The following is a 16,848-nucleotide window of genomic DNA, read 5'->3' as shown; positions in this document are numbered from 1 at the left end:
AGACTTCAATTTCTCAGCCTCACTTGTATGAAAAATGTCCTCTGTCAGCCCATCCACATAATAGCAGTCATTATGTAACAGGCGGCAGTCTGGGAATGATGCTCTGATGCCATGAGCTTCCTTGTTCTTCCCTGCAACTACTCCTGTGCACGAGTTATGATTCTAACCCAGCCCCAGCTGGAACAAAGCATGCTGGGAAATTTGCACCTCATTCATCCATGGCCTTCCTATCTCTTTACTCATGTGGGAGCATTGGTGCTGAAGCTGGGGACCTGAGGACCTCAGAATCTGGCTCTTTGGAGCAGGCCCAGGGTTCTAACCTCCTAACATCTGTAGGAGATTTGACCTTTGAATGCAGAGGAAATGGTCTCTCCCTTTCTTTCTCCATACCACCTGAAATATCCTAAAAGACACTTTAAAAAAGTGTTTATTTTTGAGGGGAGGGGCAGAGAAAGAGGGAGAGATAGAGAATCCCAAGCAGGCTTCGTGCTGTCCATGCAGAGCCCAACACGGGGCTCGAACTCACAAATCACGAGATCATGACCTAAATGGAAATCAAGAGTTGAATGCTTAACTGACTGAGCCACCCAGGTACCCATATCCTAGAAGACATTCTGAGGATAAGGACCGAAACTGGCTGGTCACAAAGCCTGCCTTTGCCAGCAAAACCAGGCAGGTGTAGAAAGAGAGCTCTACTTAAGAAAAACCAACAGTAAACCACCCATGGGTATCCTTTCTTAAGGTTTCTGCACAGACAGAACACACACACACACACACACACACACAAACACAAAACAGCAGAAAAATTGCTGAGATCAACTGTGATCATAACTTGTCTGTATAGAAGCATTGTTAGCTAAGAGCAGCAACACTGAGCAACTCTTAAGCACCTACTGTTTGCTAAGGCAAAGTGGTGGTCATGCTAAATGTGCCATCAGTTTGAGAATATTTTTGCAAGTTTTCTTGTTCTGCACTTAAGGACATGGGGGGAAGAGGTCACCACTCTACTTGGCCACTACATCCAGGTGGATCCCATGAGGTGGTTCTCCCTGGCTTCTGACCTCTGACCTGAGACATCTTAATCCCAGTTAGCCTGCTCATCACAGTTTCCCAAAGAAGACCTCCTTATTTTTTATGGGTTGATATAAAGATTACGTGTCTTAAAACAAGTTTTCCTAGCTGTCTTTTCCTCGCCCCTCCTGAACAGATGAGAGGGAGAGTTGGCAAAAGTATACTTAACACCCTGGCCTGATGAATAACATTTACCATCAATGAGACAAGTTCATCGGCAACGCCCAAATTCTGAATATCAGAGATAGCCTAAGACAAAGAAATGTCGCTCTGACAAAGGGCCAGTTGAAGGCTCATTTTGCTGAAGGCTCATTCTTAGCTTTAAATAATATCATGAGGGGTGCCTGGGTGGCTCAGTCAGTTAAGCATCTGACTTTGGCTCAGGTCATGATCTCGTGATTCATGAGTTTGAGCCCCGCATCGGGCTCTGTGCTGACAGCTCAGAGCCTGGAGCCTGCTTTGGATTCTGTCTCTGTCTCTCTCTCTCTCTCTCTCTCTGTCTGTCTCAAATACTAATAAACTTAAAAAAATAGTATCATGGAAATTGTTTACCTACCTTCCTACAGTGCCACACTTATCTATCCCTAAAATGCTATTTCACATTCCTCTATATCTACAGATCAAATGTTTGAAAAACATAACAGGAATGTACAACATACCCAATTTCTATTTCTATTCCAAACATATTTGACTTGTTTAGAACCCACCTGAAAAATGGGGATTTGGATAGTTGGCCCAAATGCACATGTTCCCCTATATTTAATTTGGTTTAAGTTTTGTATCCATCAAAAAAAAATCACTGATTTTTCATCAGCCTAAGATCATCTTGAATGTCAGGCAGAACTTTAGTGGGTTAAGGATAATGGAAGTGACTCCATCTCCATTTCCTAAGATTTACATGGTATTTGAATATGCCAATGTGGTTTGGACGCAATTTGAAAAGATTAGTCGAATCTTAACCACGACCTAGCAAATGGCTAACTGCAGAAAGGCACAGCTAAGTCATGCCATCTAACCTGGCTGATAAAGACAGTGAAGTATTAGCATCCCCAATGGAAGGCCACCGTCCCAGCCCAAGGGAAAAGGTCTCTGCTCTGTCAGAGCTAATTTAGTTTCTTTGTTGCGGTCAAATGGGTCCCAAGAAATGCTAGTTGTTCTAAGCTGCCATGACATCCCCCTTTCTTTCCTAAACCCTGACTCTGGTCTTCAATATATTTGGCTCTGTAACACAGCAAGGAGAAATTGGAGGGGAAAAAGAGGTACTTACCAGGAAACTTGTTCGTCATAAATGAACTGTAAAAAAAAAAAAAAAGAAAGAAAGAAAAAGAAAAAAAGGACAATTAGACATACACACATATGCAATGTCTGCACGCATATGCGTGCTTTATGACTGCACCTCTTCCAACCATGTAGCTGGTTTGGTGGGAATCAGGCTGGGGCTGGCCTGGAACACGACGAATCTACAGATAAGCTTCCTTCTGTGCTGGTTTCATGTGTGGCTAATGTTAGTGGCAGGAGGTGCTGTTGGCGGATGGGGGTGGCACATTGAGGAGGACAGAAGCAGCAGACCATCCTGTCCCTCCTGGCAATTTCTGTCCAACAGTGCAGTGATAGGAACGCATGACCCCCTGCTATGCAGAGCAAGCCGCACTGTAGAATTTTAGATCCAGAAGGGGATGGGGAAGACTGGCAGGTGCTTGCAAGCATTAGCCACTTGTGGGCCACCTGTAAGACGTCTGCATGTGCCTGTGCACTCTGTAGTACCTTTAAGCTTTTAGGCAAGCATGCAGACTTCTATGTACTCAATATTTTTTTAAGTGTACCTATTTTGTTTGTTTGTTTGTTTGTTTCCCTAAAAGAATTTACTTTCAAAGGAAACTCTGCATCACAACCAGAAGTAGAGAACCAGCTTCACTTGCCACCAGTGTGCAGAGGGTGAAAAATAAATGTGCTGACAATAGTGACTGAAAGTCTCAGCAGGGCACTGTGGGCTGCCCATGCCCTGGGCCACGGGCCTGCCCTTTTGCTAAAGGAGATAAGCAGGAGTCAGAGGCAGCTGGAAGAAATACAAGAACCAAATGGAGATTTTGCCCCGATCAGATAGTATCCAAAAGGAATATACAACAAAAATTGAATTCATTTAACCCCTAGCTCATATATCATTCCAAATCACTTCTCACTTTAGGGGAAGAAGTGGTATAATTTTGGCCCTTTGATTCTATATGGGGAAACGGAGCCACAGAGAACACAAGGAATTTTCTTGAGGGTTCACAGAGTTTGTTTTAGAACTCGGGACTGGCTCTTAAATCTTCTTTCCATGACACATTTATGTGCCCAAACGGTGCACTGTTGAAAACAAGTGGGAACGCCTATATTTTAGTCAAGCAGGAAGCTGAGCGTTGCTTCATAGCTTGCACTTTCCACCTTCACCAGATACGATTGCTTCTGGGTATGATCATCTCTGAGCAGGTGGCCCTCTGGAGACTCTAAGGCAGAAGAAACATCTGGGTTCAAAGTGTCAGTACTGCACAGATTTGGTAAAGTCAACAAATGACACAGGCATCGCTTCAGTCCCCAGAGATCAGAATAACCATATGTTGCGAGAGAGAGGCAGAGACAAGCAGGGGAGGGACACAGACGAGCAGGTATGGCTCAGAAGGCACATGAAAAGACCTCTCTCCAATTATCCCAAAGGCGTAAAGACAAGAGGAAAAGAAAGGGTCCTCACTTATTTGTACTCACACTTCCTGACAAGACATTGACAAAGATGTTGTCTTCAGCAGCTTTGTGACTCTTGTTATGGGATTCAACAGGTTGACATTTGCATGGAAATGTCAAACCAGAATGGGAAGAGAATTAAAGAAATAAAGGAAACCATCCCGTGATCTAGGCTGGATGGTATGCAATCCATCCCTTGGAAGGCTCCCAGACCCTTTTGTATAATCACCAGCTTAAAAAAATTATTGTTGAGAAATCATGGAACAGAACAAATGATTTAAGATGGAAAACGTTTCTATTAATTGAAGTTAATTCAGTATCAGTCTCGAGTAGCATGCTGGAGCAATCAATTCATCGTCACTTAAGAGAGCACGAGACACTGGTAAGGAGTTTATTAAAGTGCCAATTTAATTTTCGCGTATCAGGGAAGGCAGGTGATACTGTATAATATAAAAGCAGCTATAATATAAAAGAAGCCCTTATTCTATGCCATGTGATGGACAGGTGAGGGCATAGATCAGTATGCCTCTAGTGATTGATTATCTCAGTGATCATAACAATGGGGAAAAATCAGAATAGGCTGAATTGTACAAAATGAGAATGGAATTTACACAGGACACAATGAATCAGGGAATAGTGGGCTCTGAACTAGATACACAATTAAGGAGCATCATGAATCCAACGTTAAGGCAGTGGCTGTGGCCAGGGAAGTTGGGGGTGGGAATGTGCTTGAGGGAGGCAGGCCAGGAAAGCGAAATGTCCATGGCCTCCCTACAAATTCTGACAAATGGTGGTGACCTGGAAGACTCCAAATAACGGATGAGGGATATCCCATTACTGACCACTGACAGCCAGGAGCCCTTAGCTACCCTGTGGCTAATGAGCAAACACAGTCTGGGTTTTAATCAACTTCTTTAAGAAGATTGGGTGGGAAAATGAGAGGACTAAAAAAAAATAGCAAAATAGATAAAAGGAAATAAAAGTTAGGCCTTTAAGAAAACCTACGAGGAAACAGGAAAGGAGGCGGACGGCGAGTTATGTCTCTGAGCCTTGTTGGTGGCCTCTGGATGAGGTTGAGCCACCGATCATCACACACTGAGAGGGCTGAAAACGAGGAAATGGGCACTGTTCACAGAATGTTCCTGTGGGAGAGTATGTATGGCACTGGACCACCCTGACGCAGTGCTGGAATCGCTCTGTCTGGAAACTTAAAATGACAAGGACAGGCAACTCTCCCACTTGACATTGCTGATGGTTCCAGGGAATGGATTTGTTACTCCTAACAGTTTTATTTTATTTTATATTTTATTTTAGTCTATTCTATTTTTCTTAAGGCAAATGTTGAATATCCCTCTGTATTTCCACACTCTTTCCATGGCTAAAAGAAGACGAAACCACTGCCTTGGCCCCTTACAGCGGCATTACTAGGGTAGAAACCCCCCCCCCCCCCCCCCCCCCCGAGATCGTTTATATAGGTACCTGTCTGAAACAGGAAATCACACCCCCACTCCCACCCATTCACCACTAGGTGGTGCTCACGTCCTACCCTCTGCCTGTCCATTCTGCCAAAGCAGTGAGTGGGGTTGGAAGGAAGTCAGATCAAGTCCATTTCAAGGCTCCATGAAACTTCCTGGTAGGAGGGTAAGCACCTCAAAACAGACGGCTTCCTAAAGGAATCTTCAGCCAACGTTGGGGAGGCAGGACACGTTCTGAGTTGGGGACAGGCAGGTCCCTCAAGCTCACGCCACCACTCAAATCCCGTGTTGCAGTCGAGGGTCCTGCTGTGTGGCCTTTGGAACTGACTCACCTTTATCCCGGTCAGGTTTCTGAAAATGAGACTTGCTTGGGGAAGCAGCTCTTTGTGCTTTTCTGGTTGTGTTTGTGCCAGACACTGTGGCCACCCCCAGTGACCACACACGGGTGGTGCTAAGTGGCACCTGAGCCCCAGGTTTGCTGCACACGGCTGGTCAGCAGACCTGCTCTCTGACCCCAATGTGATTCATCCAAAGCTACCTTTGGCTTCACCCTTAAGCTTTCCACGTGTTCCACAGACAAGCTAAATGTGAACACACACACGCAAGAGTGATTTTGAAGAAAAAAAAAAACCTCTCTTTTCCTTCAGGCCTCAGAGAAACAGTTGGGTACCATGGAAACCAGCTTTCAGTCCTGGTGTCTGCTCTAGAGTTCTCTAAGAGAGATAGGCTTACAGCAGGCAGGTGAATCCCTGGATGACATCCCAGGGAACTGCTAAGGATGTGGCACCCTCAAGCAGGGAAAACACGGGCCAGGAATTGCCCAGGTGTGTGGACAGCAGACAGCCTGGCTGGCTTCTGAGCAGAAAGGCAGGTGGCTGTCCCACACTGCATGTCAGTCCATGGATTGGCTTACTACAAGCTGTAGCCATGGAGCAGAAGCAGCCGCACTGAAGAGCCTGAGATTTCCGTAGCTTGCGTTACAATCACTGGCACCATTAGGATGTTCAGCAGCACACGTAATAGGAGAAAATCAACACCACTGTTGTCTCTCAAGAGACTAAAACCTTGAAAAATCTTTCCTCCCTAGATGGAAACGGAAGCTACCCCTGCTGCCCCGACTTGTCACTCAACAGAATGGAGACGCCCTCGGGAGATGTGCCCAAATGGAGTTTTGACTTCCTCAGCTCTGGGGACTTGGGGTGCAGATGGCTTAGGCGAGGCCATCTGAGGGAAGGCCTTCTGAGGGAAGGAATCTGATGGAATGCACTGGAAAGTTGCTGTTATGCACTGATATGGTTTACACTTGAAGGTTAAACAGGAGTTTCGATGTCAGGATCTCTAGCAGGTGGACGACAGTGGTGGGAGCTGAAGGAGGGTAGGAAATAAAGACTATCTAAAGGCAGGGCTTGAGCAGAACTTGCACTATGAGCAGGGCTTGAAGTATGCAGAGGCAGGATACCAGGGGAAGGAAATGGATACAGGGACAGATTTAGGATACGGGGAGGATAGTTTGCTAAACCAAAAAGGTTGGTTGGCTGGGCAGTGCGAAACCAGAGACACGTTAACTACAACTTCCAAGTTGTCTTCCTTATGAAAGAGAAGGGGGTCCTCTCTGCATCCCACAGTCTGGCTGACCCACTTCCCTGCTCCTGGAGCAGACCCAAGGAAGACGCGGCTTCCTGGTGTACCCCGACATCATTTAGAGCAGACCCCTCCTCCTCACAGGGGCGGGGATAATGACACAGGCCACACTTTGTATGATCATCGTTGATTTGTTTAAAGAACTTAAAATTTCTCACATTCATTCCCTGGGAGAATCTTCCAGCTTCCATGGTTATTTCTCACTTTGCTAGAAGGGGAGCTGAGACGTAACAGGGGTACCATGAGCATAAGAGCTTCAGTGTTGCTGAACTGGAGAGAGAAGAAGCAGGGAGTGCCTTGCAAGAAGGGGGCCAGGAAGGAGAGGCCTTGAGCCAGAGGGGCAGGGCCCTGGAAGCCAGTGGAGGGGTAGGGGGAAAGGACAGGCATCAACATGACTCTGACATGTCTTTTCTCACAGATAGGGCAACATAAGAAGATTCTGGATCAATTACAGTCAGCTGTCTTAAGGAAGGAATTCCAGGAGAAGGAAGGCAGAAGCTATTCCCTTCAGTCTAAAAATAGGAAGAAAGCACAGCCAGCACATACTTACTCTCTAATGGTGGCCTGCATGGTGGGTGAGGGAAAACAGGATGATTTCAAGATGAAAAGGCAGATTTGATTGGAGGGGAAATCCAAATTCTTTTCTAGGGAGGCACAGATCTTAGACACCTCCTCTGGCAAACCTAGGCTATTGCTGCTCCCTGACCCTGGGCAAGTCCCTGAATTTCTGGAGCCTCAGTTTTGCCATCTGTAAAATGGGACCCATGTAATTCGCTGGCCTGCATAGTCGTGAGTACTGAACTAGAAATCCTTCATTGACAGACCCAGCACTTGGTCTTGCAGTATTGAGTCTATGCTTGTTAAAACTTAGGGAAGGGGGAGCCTGGGTGGCTCAGTTGGTCAAGTGTCCAACTCTTGGTTTTGGCTCAGGTCATGATTTTACGGTTCATGGGTTCGAGCCCTGCACTGGGCTCTGTGTTGATACTGCAGAGCCTGGTTGGGAATCGCTCTCTCCCTTGCTCTCTGACCCTGCCCCACTCGCTCTGTCTCTCTCAAAATAATAAATAAACTTAGATTTAAAAAGAAAAAACTTAGGAATGCCTGTGAGAATGTGCATATATTTTCTACGGATGGATTTGCTCGCTACGACTGTGCTATCCGGTATGATAAGCACTAGCCGCATGTGGCTACATACATTTAAATTGATTGAAGTTAAAATTCAGTTCCTTGGTCTCCTTAATTGCAAACCAAGAGCTCAAGAACCACCTGTGGCCCGTGGCTACACTCCTGGACAGTGCTTCCCAGGCCATCTCTGGCGGCTGGGTCAGCTAAGTGGTCTCTCTGTGTCCCCACAAAATCCCCTTGGGACGGGGGATTGCAGTCAGAAGAGAGGGAAGCGTTACCTTGGATGGGCCTCACCCCACATGCCCATGCTCAGTTGCCCCAAGGGCCCCCCCAACTGCTGCCAAGTGCTTACCGGGCCCTTCTCCAGGTAGGTGGCCTCCTGAGTCTGGATTTGTGAGCCAATGAAGTGATCTAGAACCTGTCTCTGAGGCCTATCTGCTCTCCCAAGAGGTTTCCCTTCTCTTAATGCCCACAATCCGCAATCTCAAAGCAGAGACGAAGGGTAAAAATAAAGCATTCCTTTTTAGGGCAGCTGTTAGACGGAGGATGTAATGAATCATTTGCATTTATGTAAATTACACGATTATGTAAATTACAGTAACATTTCAATAAAAGGGATGGGTGGGGCCCGCTGGAACTGGGAGAAAGTAGGGCCAGGCAGAGCTGCGCTGCTGATGGACCTCGGTTGGGGGTGGGTCACCGGTGTGGGACAGATGCAGCAGGACGGTCTGTAAGAGTTTGCAGATGCACATAAGGACATGCACCAAGAACCCAGAATGCTTTCAGAACCTAAGAGGGGACACTTCTCTTGCAGAGAGAGACTCAAGTCATGGGGTGAGCCTCTGGGCCTTGTGCGGCTTCCCCAGGGCCTGAGGCTTCTCTTTGTGGAATGTCACCAGGGCTAGAGAGAGTTGCCTGATGGGGCGGGAAAGGCAGACAGACACACACTGAATGTTTCTGATACTATAACTGCCATTGACAGTAACACATTCTTAATTTCTTCTGCTTTCTCCCTTCAAGACAACAACAAGCCAAGCAGAAAATAGCACAGAGCCAAGGTAGATGGAACCCAAATATCCAAGTGAACGGAGTCCCTGGTCTCTAAGTTAACTGTCTTTTTTTTTTTTAATGTTTATTTTTGAGAGAAAAGGAGAGCAAGTGGGGAAGGGGCAGAGAGAGAGGGAGACACAGAATCTGAAGCAGGCTCCATCCTCTGAGCTGTCCGCACAGAGCCCAATGCGGGATTCAAACTCACTCACTGCAAGATTATGACCTGAGCCGAAGTCAGACGCTCAACCGACTGAGCCACCCAGGTGTCCCTCTTAGTTAACTGTCTTAAGCCCTGTTGGTTTCAGTGTGTACATGCTTGTCTTGTTCCTATGTGTTTGCTTGTTGGTCTTATCCATCTCTCAAGCCAGCTTCCATTTCAGCTGCTTCAGACCCAGGTAATCATGACTGTCTGCACTCTCCTGGTCCAGCGGCACAAACGTCCCTGTGGAAGCTGTCTCTCCTGTTGTCTGGATCCAGGGCCCCACAGTTTGTCCTTGGGGCTCCTCTGAACGGGGGTCTGTAAGGCCTCTCACTGGGATGTACATAGAAATAGCCATCTGGTCCCACTTAGTCCAGACTTGCCCTCTGGGTGAATGAGCTCTTTATTGCATCCCCCCAGGGGACCAGGAGTTCTGAACATTTCAGAACCATAAAGAGTGGGTAGAAGGTTTAAAAAAAACCCTAATAGTTAAAATAAATTGTTTGGATGGTTGGTAATTATTTGTGGATAGGAGGAAGGCTTTTAAATACAGGAATTTTAAGTGTCCACTTCAGGGTCCATAGGGAACCCCATATTATATAAGGAAGGCCAGAAGGAAAGTGATTTTGTTACCATGACATTGGGGGAAACATAGAAAAAGGAGAACAGGAAACCCTGATAAAAACAGCGGGTGTGAGCAGTAGCCTGGGGCTGGGCCATGGAATAGATTTGGGGACACTGAGAAACCCTTTCTGCTAAATGCCATGCTTCTATGTATGACAGTTCTACTCCTTACGCCAGTTTTAAGACTTATGTGAAAATGACCCCAAAAATGAACAGCAGTCAGAAATCTAGACAAGTGGGCTGCCACGATGTCTTGTGTTTGAGAATCTCAACATCTCCTCTGGAAGCGATCACTGCCAGGCAGCAGAGGACTTATCCCAAGGAAATGGTGTCCAACCGCATTTGAAGTTGAGTTTTTGAGGTGAGCATGCATCAGAATCACCTGAGGGGCAGAGAAGATTGTGGCCAACATTCAACTTCCTGGGCTCTCCTCCAGAACCTACTGGATTGAAATCTCAGAGTTACACCTTTTAGATAAGAATGTTGGGTGTTTCCAGGGTGCACTGAAGTTGGCAGGACACCAGTAAAAGTCAGAAGAGCCAAGACTAAACGCTGAGGACTCAAGCTTTATCTCTGCCATTACTTTCTAACAGTGGAGAAATGTAATTTTTCTCAAATCGGAAAACTCCAGCCTTGACATCTGGTCTGTAAACACACAGTATAGACCTTCAGGGAATAGCAGAGAATCACTGGCTTTTGCACCTTGCGGCCAGCCATCTGAGGAAAATACAGAGCTGCGGCAGCCTGGGTATTTCAGCTGGCTCAGCTCTGTGATTCACAGACACGCATGAGGCAGATTACTGGTTGGCCCAAAGACCCTACTCGGGTGGGCATCACCCGCAGCCCAAAGAAGCAAAACCGCTTTACATCTTTACACATCATTAGCAACAATTATATTAAAAAAAAAAATCATGGGCATGTCCCGATAAATCTGACTGAAGACAAGTTACTTCCCATCGAGTCCAGGAGGTGTCTGTACTGAGAACAGAGAAAGAAGCCAGTGTGGGCAATTCACTGTCAGGAGTGCACATGCCAAGTCTGTGCCCTGGGGAAATCTCAGCCTGTACTTTCTGCCTCATCACCTCCCCTTTCTGGGAATGGTCTTCTCTTTCTGAAATGCAGCAAAATACAGAGTTGCATTCATTTGCGCTATCTCCAAGCCATGTCTCTTGAAAACAGTAACTTTCAAAACCCGTCCTAAATTACCCTACAGGCAGGTTGAGCAAATGGCACACATGATCAATGTGGGTTCCTACGTTGCAGGACAAAGCTCAAAGCTCACTGCAACGAGTGTTTGAGAAGTCTGGGCTGTGTGAACAGCAGAATCTTCTAGATTTGGGGTGATCATACCTTTCTCACAGGTAATAACTGAGAATGAGAACACAGAATCCACACATGTCTTTAAGTCTACCAACTGAAAGTTCAACAGAAGAGGCATGTCTCTAATTCCAATGCGGTGTAAATGAACTCTCTACTCTTGGTAAGATCTTTACCCTCCCGACGGTTAATGGGCCTTGGAAAGAGGTTGTAAACCCAAGATCTTCACTGTCAGGAACTGCTGTTGGCTGAAATACCTACTTGTTCCTTGTAGAAAGCCTTGTATTAAACATCACTTTTAGCTTAATTGTAGAGATATTTACAATTAAATAACCTACAGGGAAGTGCTTTGTAGACAGGTGAGTAAACCCTTCAGTGGATCTATTCCTGTTCTGTAGGTAAGAAAACTGAGACTTGAAGAGACTTTGATTTCTCCAAGGTCATTAGAGCTAGCAAGAAGGGAGAGGACCACAATTAGAAGTCAGATGTGCTAGCTTCCATTTCAGGTCTTTCTGATTTGCCCCCTTTCTTCTGGATGACTCAAGCTAAGGGGTCTGGATTTGTCCCCACAGGTGACATGGAGTCACAAGGGACTGGCATGTACAGGCAGCTCTGAGGACTGCCTGGGGTGAAGGAGGGGGGCTGGCAGCGATGTTACTAGTTTTAAGACTGACCTGCGATGGGCTGTGTCAGTTCAGGCCAAAGACATAAAGAGCCTCAAGTAAAATGGGCTATGAAGGGACATACTGAGGACATTTTTACAAGATGAAAATCTACAATTAAGCCAAATGGGTATATGGTGGAATTGGGAGAAAGGTCAACTTAAAGTCATTCTCAGGTTGGGTGGCTAAGAGAGAAATAGGGGCTGAAATACTAGAAAGGGGGTCCTGTCTTGGGGAAGTCATCCTAAGTTTAGAGACATGTTGGGTTTGGGACAGAAGATGTCCGGTACAGAGTGGCTTATCCGTGACTGGACCTTTGAGAGATGCCATTGCCAAGAATATAGTGTGAAGGTGTCCGCACAAAGGTGGTAATGACCATGGGCACTGTCCTGGGAGAGCATACAGAGAGGCAGAAGTAAGGTCCAAACCCAGGGACACTGACGCCGAAGAGAGTTACAGAGGAGACCATGAGAAAGTGAGAGGCAGTGGTCAGGGGATCACAGGGAAACAGCAGAGGACTCTCATGGAACCAGATAACCAGAGTCAGTCAAATCTCTTGTTGTGAGCACCAAACTATCATGCTGGGGTTCTGGGTGATCAAAGTAGCTGGAAGAAAGAAAAGCCACCTCCATGCATAGACATCCATTTGCTCATTCATCACCAGAGAACTTGAACTTACTCCATGCGGAGGAGCTGCATATAACCCCGAGTGGTGAGAAGGATGAGGAAGAGAAACAGCAAGGGACTCAGGTGAGGTGTGCATCCCACACTTACCACGATGAGCGCGACCACAGACAGCGTGTAGTAAATCGAATCCCTCAGCAGACACCACGAGGAAAGAGCCACAACCTGAAGGGAAGGGGGAAAAGACAGTAAGAAACAGGCTATTCCACAGCACAAAGGAGAGAGCCTGGCTCCTGGTGGCTCTGGCCAGTGATAAGCTGGAAACACAACCAAGTATTTCTGTCTCCCGTGCTGGTCCCAGTCAATCTGTCCAGTGATATGAATTTACTGAAGGCCTTTGGGCATATTAGTCTGGATCTTCTGAAAGGCAGATTCCAAGGTAGGATCAAACCTGCAACAATTCTGTGAGGGGGAGACACTCATGTGAGAAAACGGGGAGGGAGTCAGGGCGAAGGTAGGAGTGACCCCTGTGAAGGAGAGAGGGAAGGTCGGGGGGACGTGTTCCAGGCTGCTGGGCAGCGTGGGGAAGGCTTGGCAAAGCTGACTCAAAGACCCGTGTCTCCCAGGAACCCACCAGCCTTAGCATCCCTTATGCCAAGGGGACGTTAGAGCAACCTACTCTGTGTCCTTGTCAATGCTCTAGTGTCTGCTGCAGCCCATGCTCCTGTATACAATGAGCCCCAGGCCTGGGCAGCCGGTGCCCTTCAGAAGGGGCCTGGAAAAGCCCAGTCTGCTACCCTCTTCTCTCACCTCTATTACATGCCTGTCCTTGTCAGCACCTGACTCCTGGTTTCATCAGAATTTTTAAAACATCGATTTGCATATTTATCTGGAGAAAACATTATTCTTGGCAGTTGGGCAATGTCCCTCTAAGGATACGATGGCTCTGCTGTGGGATGAGGCCAGGAGACACACTGCTGGGGGCTACGGCAGCCCTGACCTGCTGCTCCCAGACTTCCTGCAGGAGAAGAAAGCCCCTGGGGCAATGGAGCTGCAGCTGGGCCATGGGGAGGAGCAGCTGAGGGCAAGGGGGGGGAGCTGCAGACGCTAGGTCAGGATCCCTGTCCTGGAGGAAAAGTCATTTCTCCTTGGTAAGCCCTTCCAAGTCTCTTTTTAAGGGATGCATGCTATTTTCTCTTTGCTTTGTGGAGCAGGTCCATTTTGACTCTCACAAAGAACCTGGGACGGTCTGGAGAGATGTGTCGGACGTGCTTCCTGGGCTGTCATTCATAGCTCCCTCCTGCCTCCCTAGACAAGTGTCAGCCACCCCATGGCCACAGGACATGTCTAGCTGCCTTTGCCCTTGGCCTCGTACGTGAATAAGGACACAGCAAACGTCAGCTGTCAGCCGGGCCAGTGACAGGCACACGCTGCACCAAAGACAATAGAAAAAGGGATTCAGGGACAGGGCCACATTTGGAGCCTCCTCTCTCCCTGACTACTGTGTCAGTCTATAAAGAAAAGATCAGGCAAAGTCAAACCAGAAAAGGATTCAAATAACATGAAAGAATGGCTTAAATAGAACCATAAATGAGTAATGAGGCCAGTCTCTTTCCATGAACACATTCTTTCACTTGTTATAGGGACACTTAGGTATTTTCTGGTGCTGATTTTGCCTTATTAGGCTTTGTATTTGCAGATCTAAGTTCCAGATGATGGGGTTGTCAAGAAAAGGACTCATGCCACAGAAATCACTTCAGAACAAATGTAAAGTATTCTTTACCCCTTTAAAAAGTTTTTTTAATGTTTATTTATTCTTGAGAGAAAGAGAGAGACAGAGCATGAGCAAGGGAGGGGCAGAGAGAGAGGGAGACACAGAATCTGAAGGAGGCTGCAGGCTTTGAGCTGTCAGCAGAGAGCCTGACGTGGGGCTCAAACCCATGAATCTCAGGATCACGACCTGAGTCAAATGCTTAACCGAATGAGCCACCCAGGCACCCCTTCTTTACCCTTTTATCATCCTCTCCCCTTGTACAGTGTACCCATTAGCATCTATGCTCATCTATGGAATGCCGTACAGGGGACTGGACTGTCCATTTTCCAGCAGGTCATAAAATGTTGTGAATATTGATTCAATGTATGATGATTAGGAAAATGAACTTAAAACATGTGGCAAATATCAATTCTGAATTTCTTTAAAAAAATCACTTGGGCTTTTAGTCATAGCTCACAGACTGTGGACACATACCATGACCTTTGCTCTTTCTTGTTATAACAGGACAAGGTAATAGTAAAGGGCTTTTTTTTTTCTTTTTTGCAAGATAGACCCCCAAGGGAAAGAGTATATAAGAGCTGATCAGAGCAACAAAATTTTGGATGCTGGAAAGCAGAACAGTGGGCCACTCAGCTAGGCCATGTGCAGAGCTCTAGAAGTGGGAAGAAAGGAGGGTCTGAAAACAGGGACGCTATTCAATCATTTAATCCATAAACTTCCTCACTCACTTCAAGCAGACCAGTAGTGAGGTGAGGTACCTCCTTCACCTTAATGGAAACAGGAAACCTGGCATGAAGAACAGAAGTTCCAGAAAATAGAGGAGAGAGAAAATAATCAAATTAAGTAATTAAAGAAAAATTCCCAGAAGTTATGGATGGGCATTTTCTGAGTAAAACGGCCTCCTGAGTGTTCATCACAATGGACAAAAAAAAAAAAAAAAAAGAGAGAGAGAAAGAAAAAACGATGTACACTGAGGCATATCATTATGAGTTTTCAGAGTGCTGGCACAGAGGAAAGGTCCTAGAAACCACTAGAAAGAGAGTAATGGGATTACATACAAAGGATCAAAACCAGAATGACATTTTATTTCTCAACAAAAGCACTGAAAAGTAAAAGACAATGAGTGACGACTTTTAAAATTAGAGAGGAAAATGATTTTAGCTTGAAATTCTATGCCCAACCAAACTATTCATTAAAAGCGAGAGAAGCATAAAAATAAAAAGCTAAATTGTCTCAGAAAATTTACTTCCTGTGTACCCTTTCTCAAAGGCTGCTGGAGGATATGCCCCACCAATCACTATGCTGCACATCTAATGTACATCATTTAAAACGCACAGTTGCCTTGGGGCACCTGGGTGACTCAGTTGGTTCAGCGTCCACCTCTTGACTTTGGCTAAGGTCATGATCCTATGGTTTATGAGTTCAAGCCCCACGCCTGGCTCTGTGCTGATGGCGCAGAGCCTGCTTGGGATTCTCTGTCTCCCCCTCTCTCTCCCTAAAAATAAGTTAATAAACTTAAAAAAAAAAACCCAAAGCAAAACACAGTTGACTCAAAAAGGTGGGAAATTGGTGCTGGTGGGATTGGATGAGAACTATCTTTCATAATAAGCTTTCTAGAATTGATTGCCTCTTTCAGCTCTTTGCATATATGACTTCAATAAAAATTAAAACCTAAGAAAGTATGATACAAATTACCCACTTAGATGAGCTGCAAGAAATACATCTTTCAACTAGAATGCCAACTCTAGTTGAAAAGTGGTTCATTCATCCTCCAGAACAGCTTTCAATCACTAGACCATCAAATTTAGCTTCAGATTCAGAGCCCACACCTGAGCAAAACCAATTTTTTTTTCTATAGAAGGGATGACCAAAAGACAAGTAAGGAGTCAAACCAGAGAAGAATTTCTTTCCGTACCCTGGAAGTAATTAATAGAGCATCGTTGATGAGTCCGTGATGTCTGTATTGAGAGCTGTGACCATGACCTCCTGTCTACCTCTACCTTACCTTCCTGTGATCACCATTCATTACCATGGCAGATATTTACCTGACACTTCCTGCAAATACAGGCATTGGGAATGATTATGTCATCCAATCCTATAGTGACTGATAAGAAGGGTCACTGTCACCCTTGATGGCCAGCAATCTGGGCAAGATGGTGCAAGTAGCAGTGGGGAAGAGCTGCGATCTGAACCCAGGAAGCCTGGGTCTCAAGCCTCTGTTCCTGCACACTCTGGCACAAGGCCTCCCTGCAGGCAGCAATGAAAGCACACACTGATTCATTACTGCTTCCCACAGAGATCTTTTCTCCATGACTTTAAGTCATTAGGTAGGTGTTTTGGAGATGGTAGCCAAAGGAGGGAAGAGCTGAAGGTGGGAGACAAAAAAGCAGTGACCACAGCTCAATTAAAAAAAACATTCTGCTTTAGGGGTGCCTGGGTGGCTTGGTTGGTTGTGTCAGACTTCAGCTCAGGTCATGATCTCACTGTTGGTGGGTTCGAGCCCCACGTCGGGCTCTGTGCTGACAGCTCAGAGCCTGGAGCCTGCTTCCGGTTCTGTATCTTTCTCTC

At 46.2% G+C, this 16,848-nt stretch overlaps 1 protein-coding gene across 2 annotated transcripts in view; it reads right to left on the bottom strand.

The window, feature by feature from the left end:
* Positions 1-16,848, bottom strand: part of SLC24A3 (solute carrier family 24 member 3) — a 485,964-nt gene that overhangs the window by 55,169 nt on the left and 413,947 nt on the right. For both annotated transcript variants that reach the window (XM_043602975.1, XM_043602976.1), the window contains exons 7-8: positions 12,657-12,731; positions 2,339-2,364 (exon numbers count right to left, since the gene is read on the bottom strand). In XM_043602975.1, coding sequence (XP_043458910.1) covers positions 2,339-2,364; positions 12,657-12,731 — 101 coding nt within the window. The remainder of the gene's footprint in view (positions 1-2,338; positions 2,365-12,656; positions 12,732-16,848) is intronic.

Source organism: Prionailurus bengalensis, chromosome A3 (genome assembly GCF_016509475.1).
Source record: "Prionailurus bengalensis isolate Pbe53 chromosome A3, Fcat_Pben_1.1_paternal_pri, whole genome shotgun sequence".
NCBI lineage: Eukaryota > Metazoa > Chordata > Mammalia > Carnivora > Felidae > Prionailurus > Prionailurus bengalensis.
Note: the sequence above shows the minus strand (reverse complement) of the source record. Positions and strands in the feature narration are given on the sequence as shown.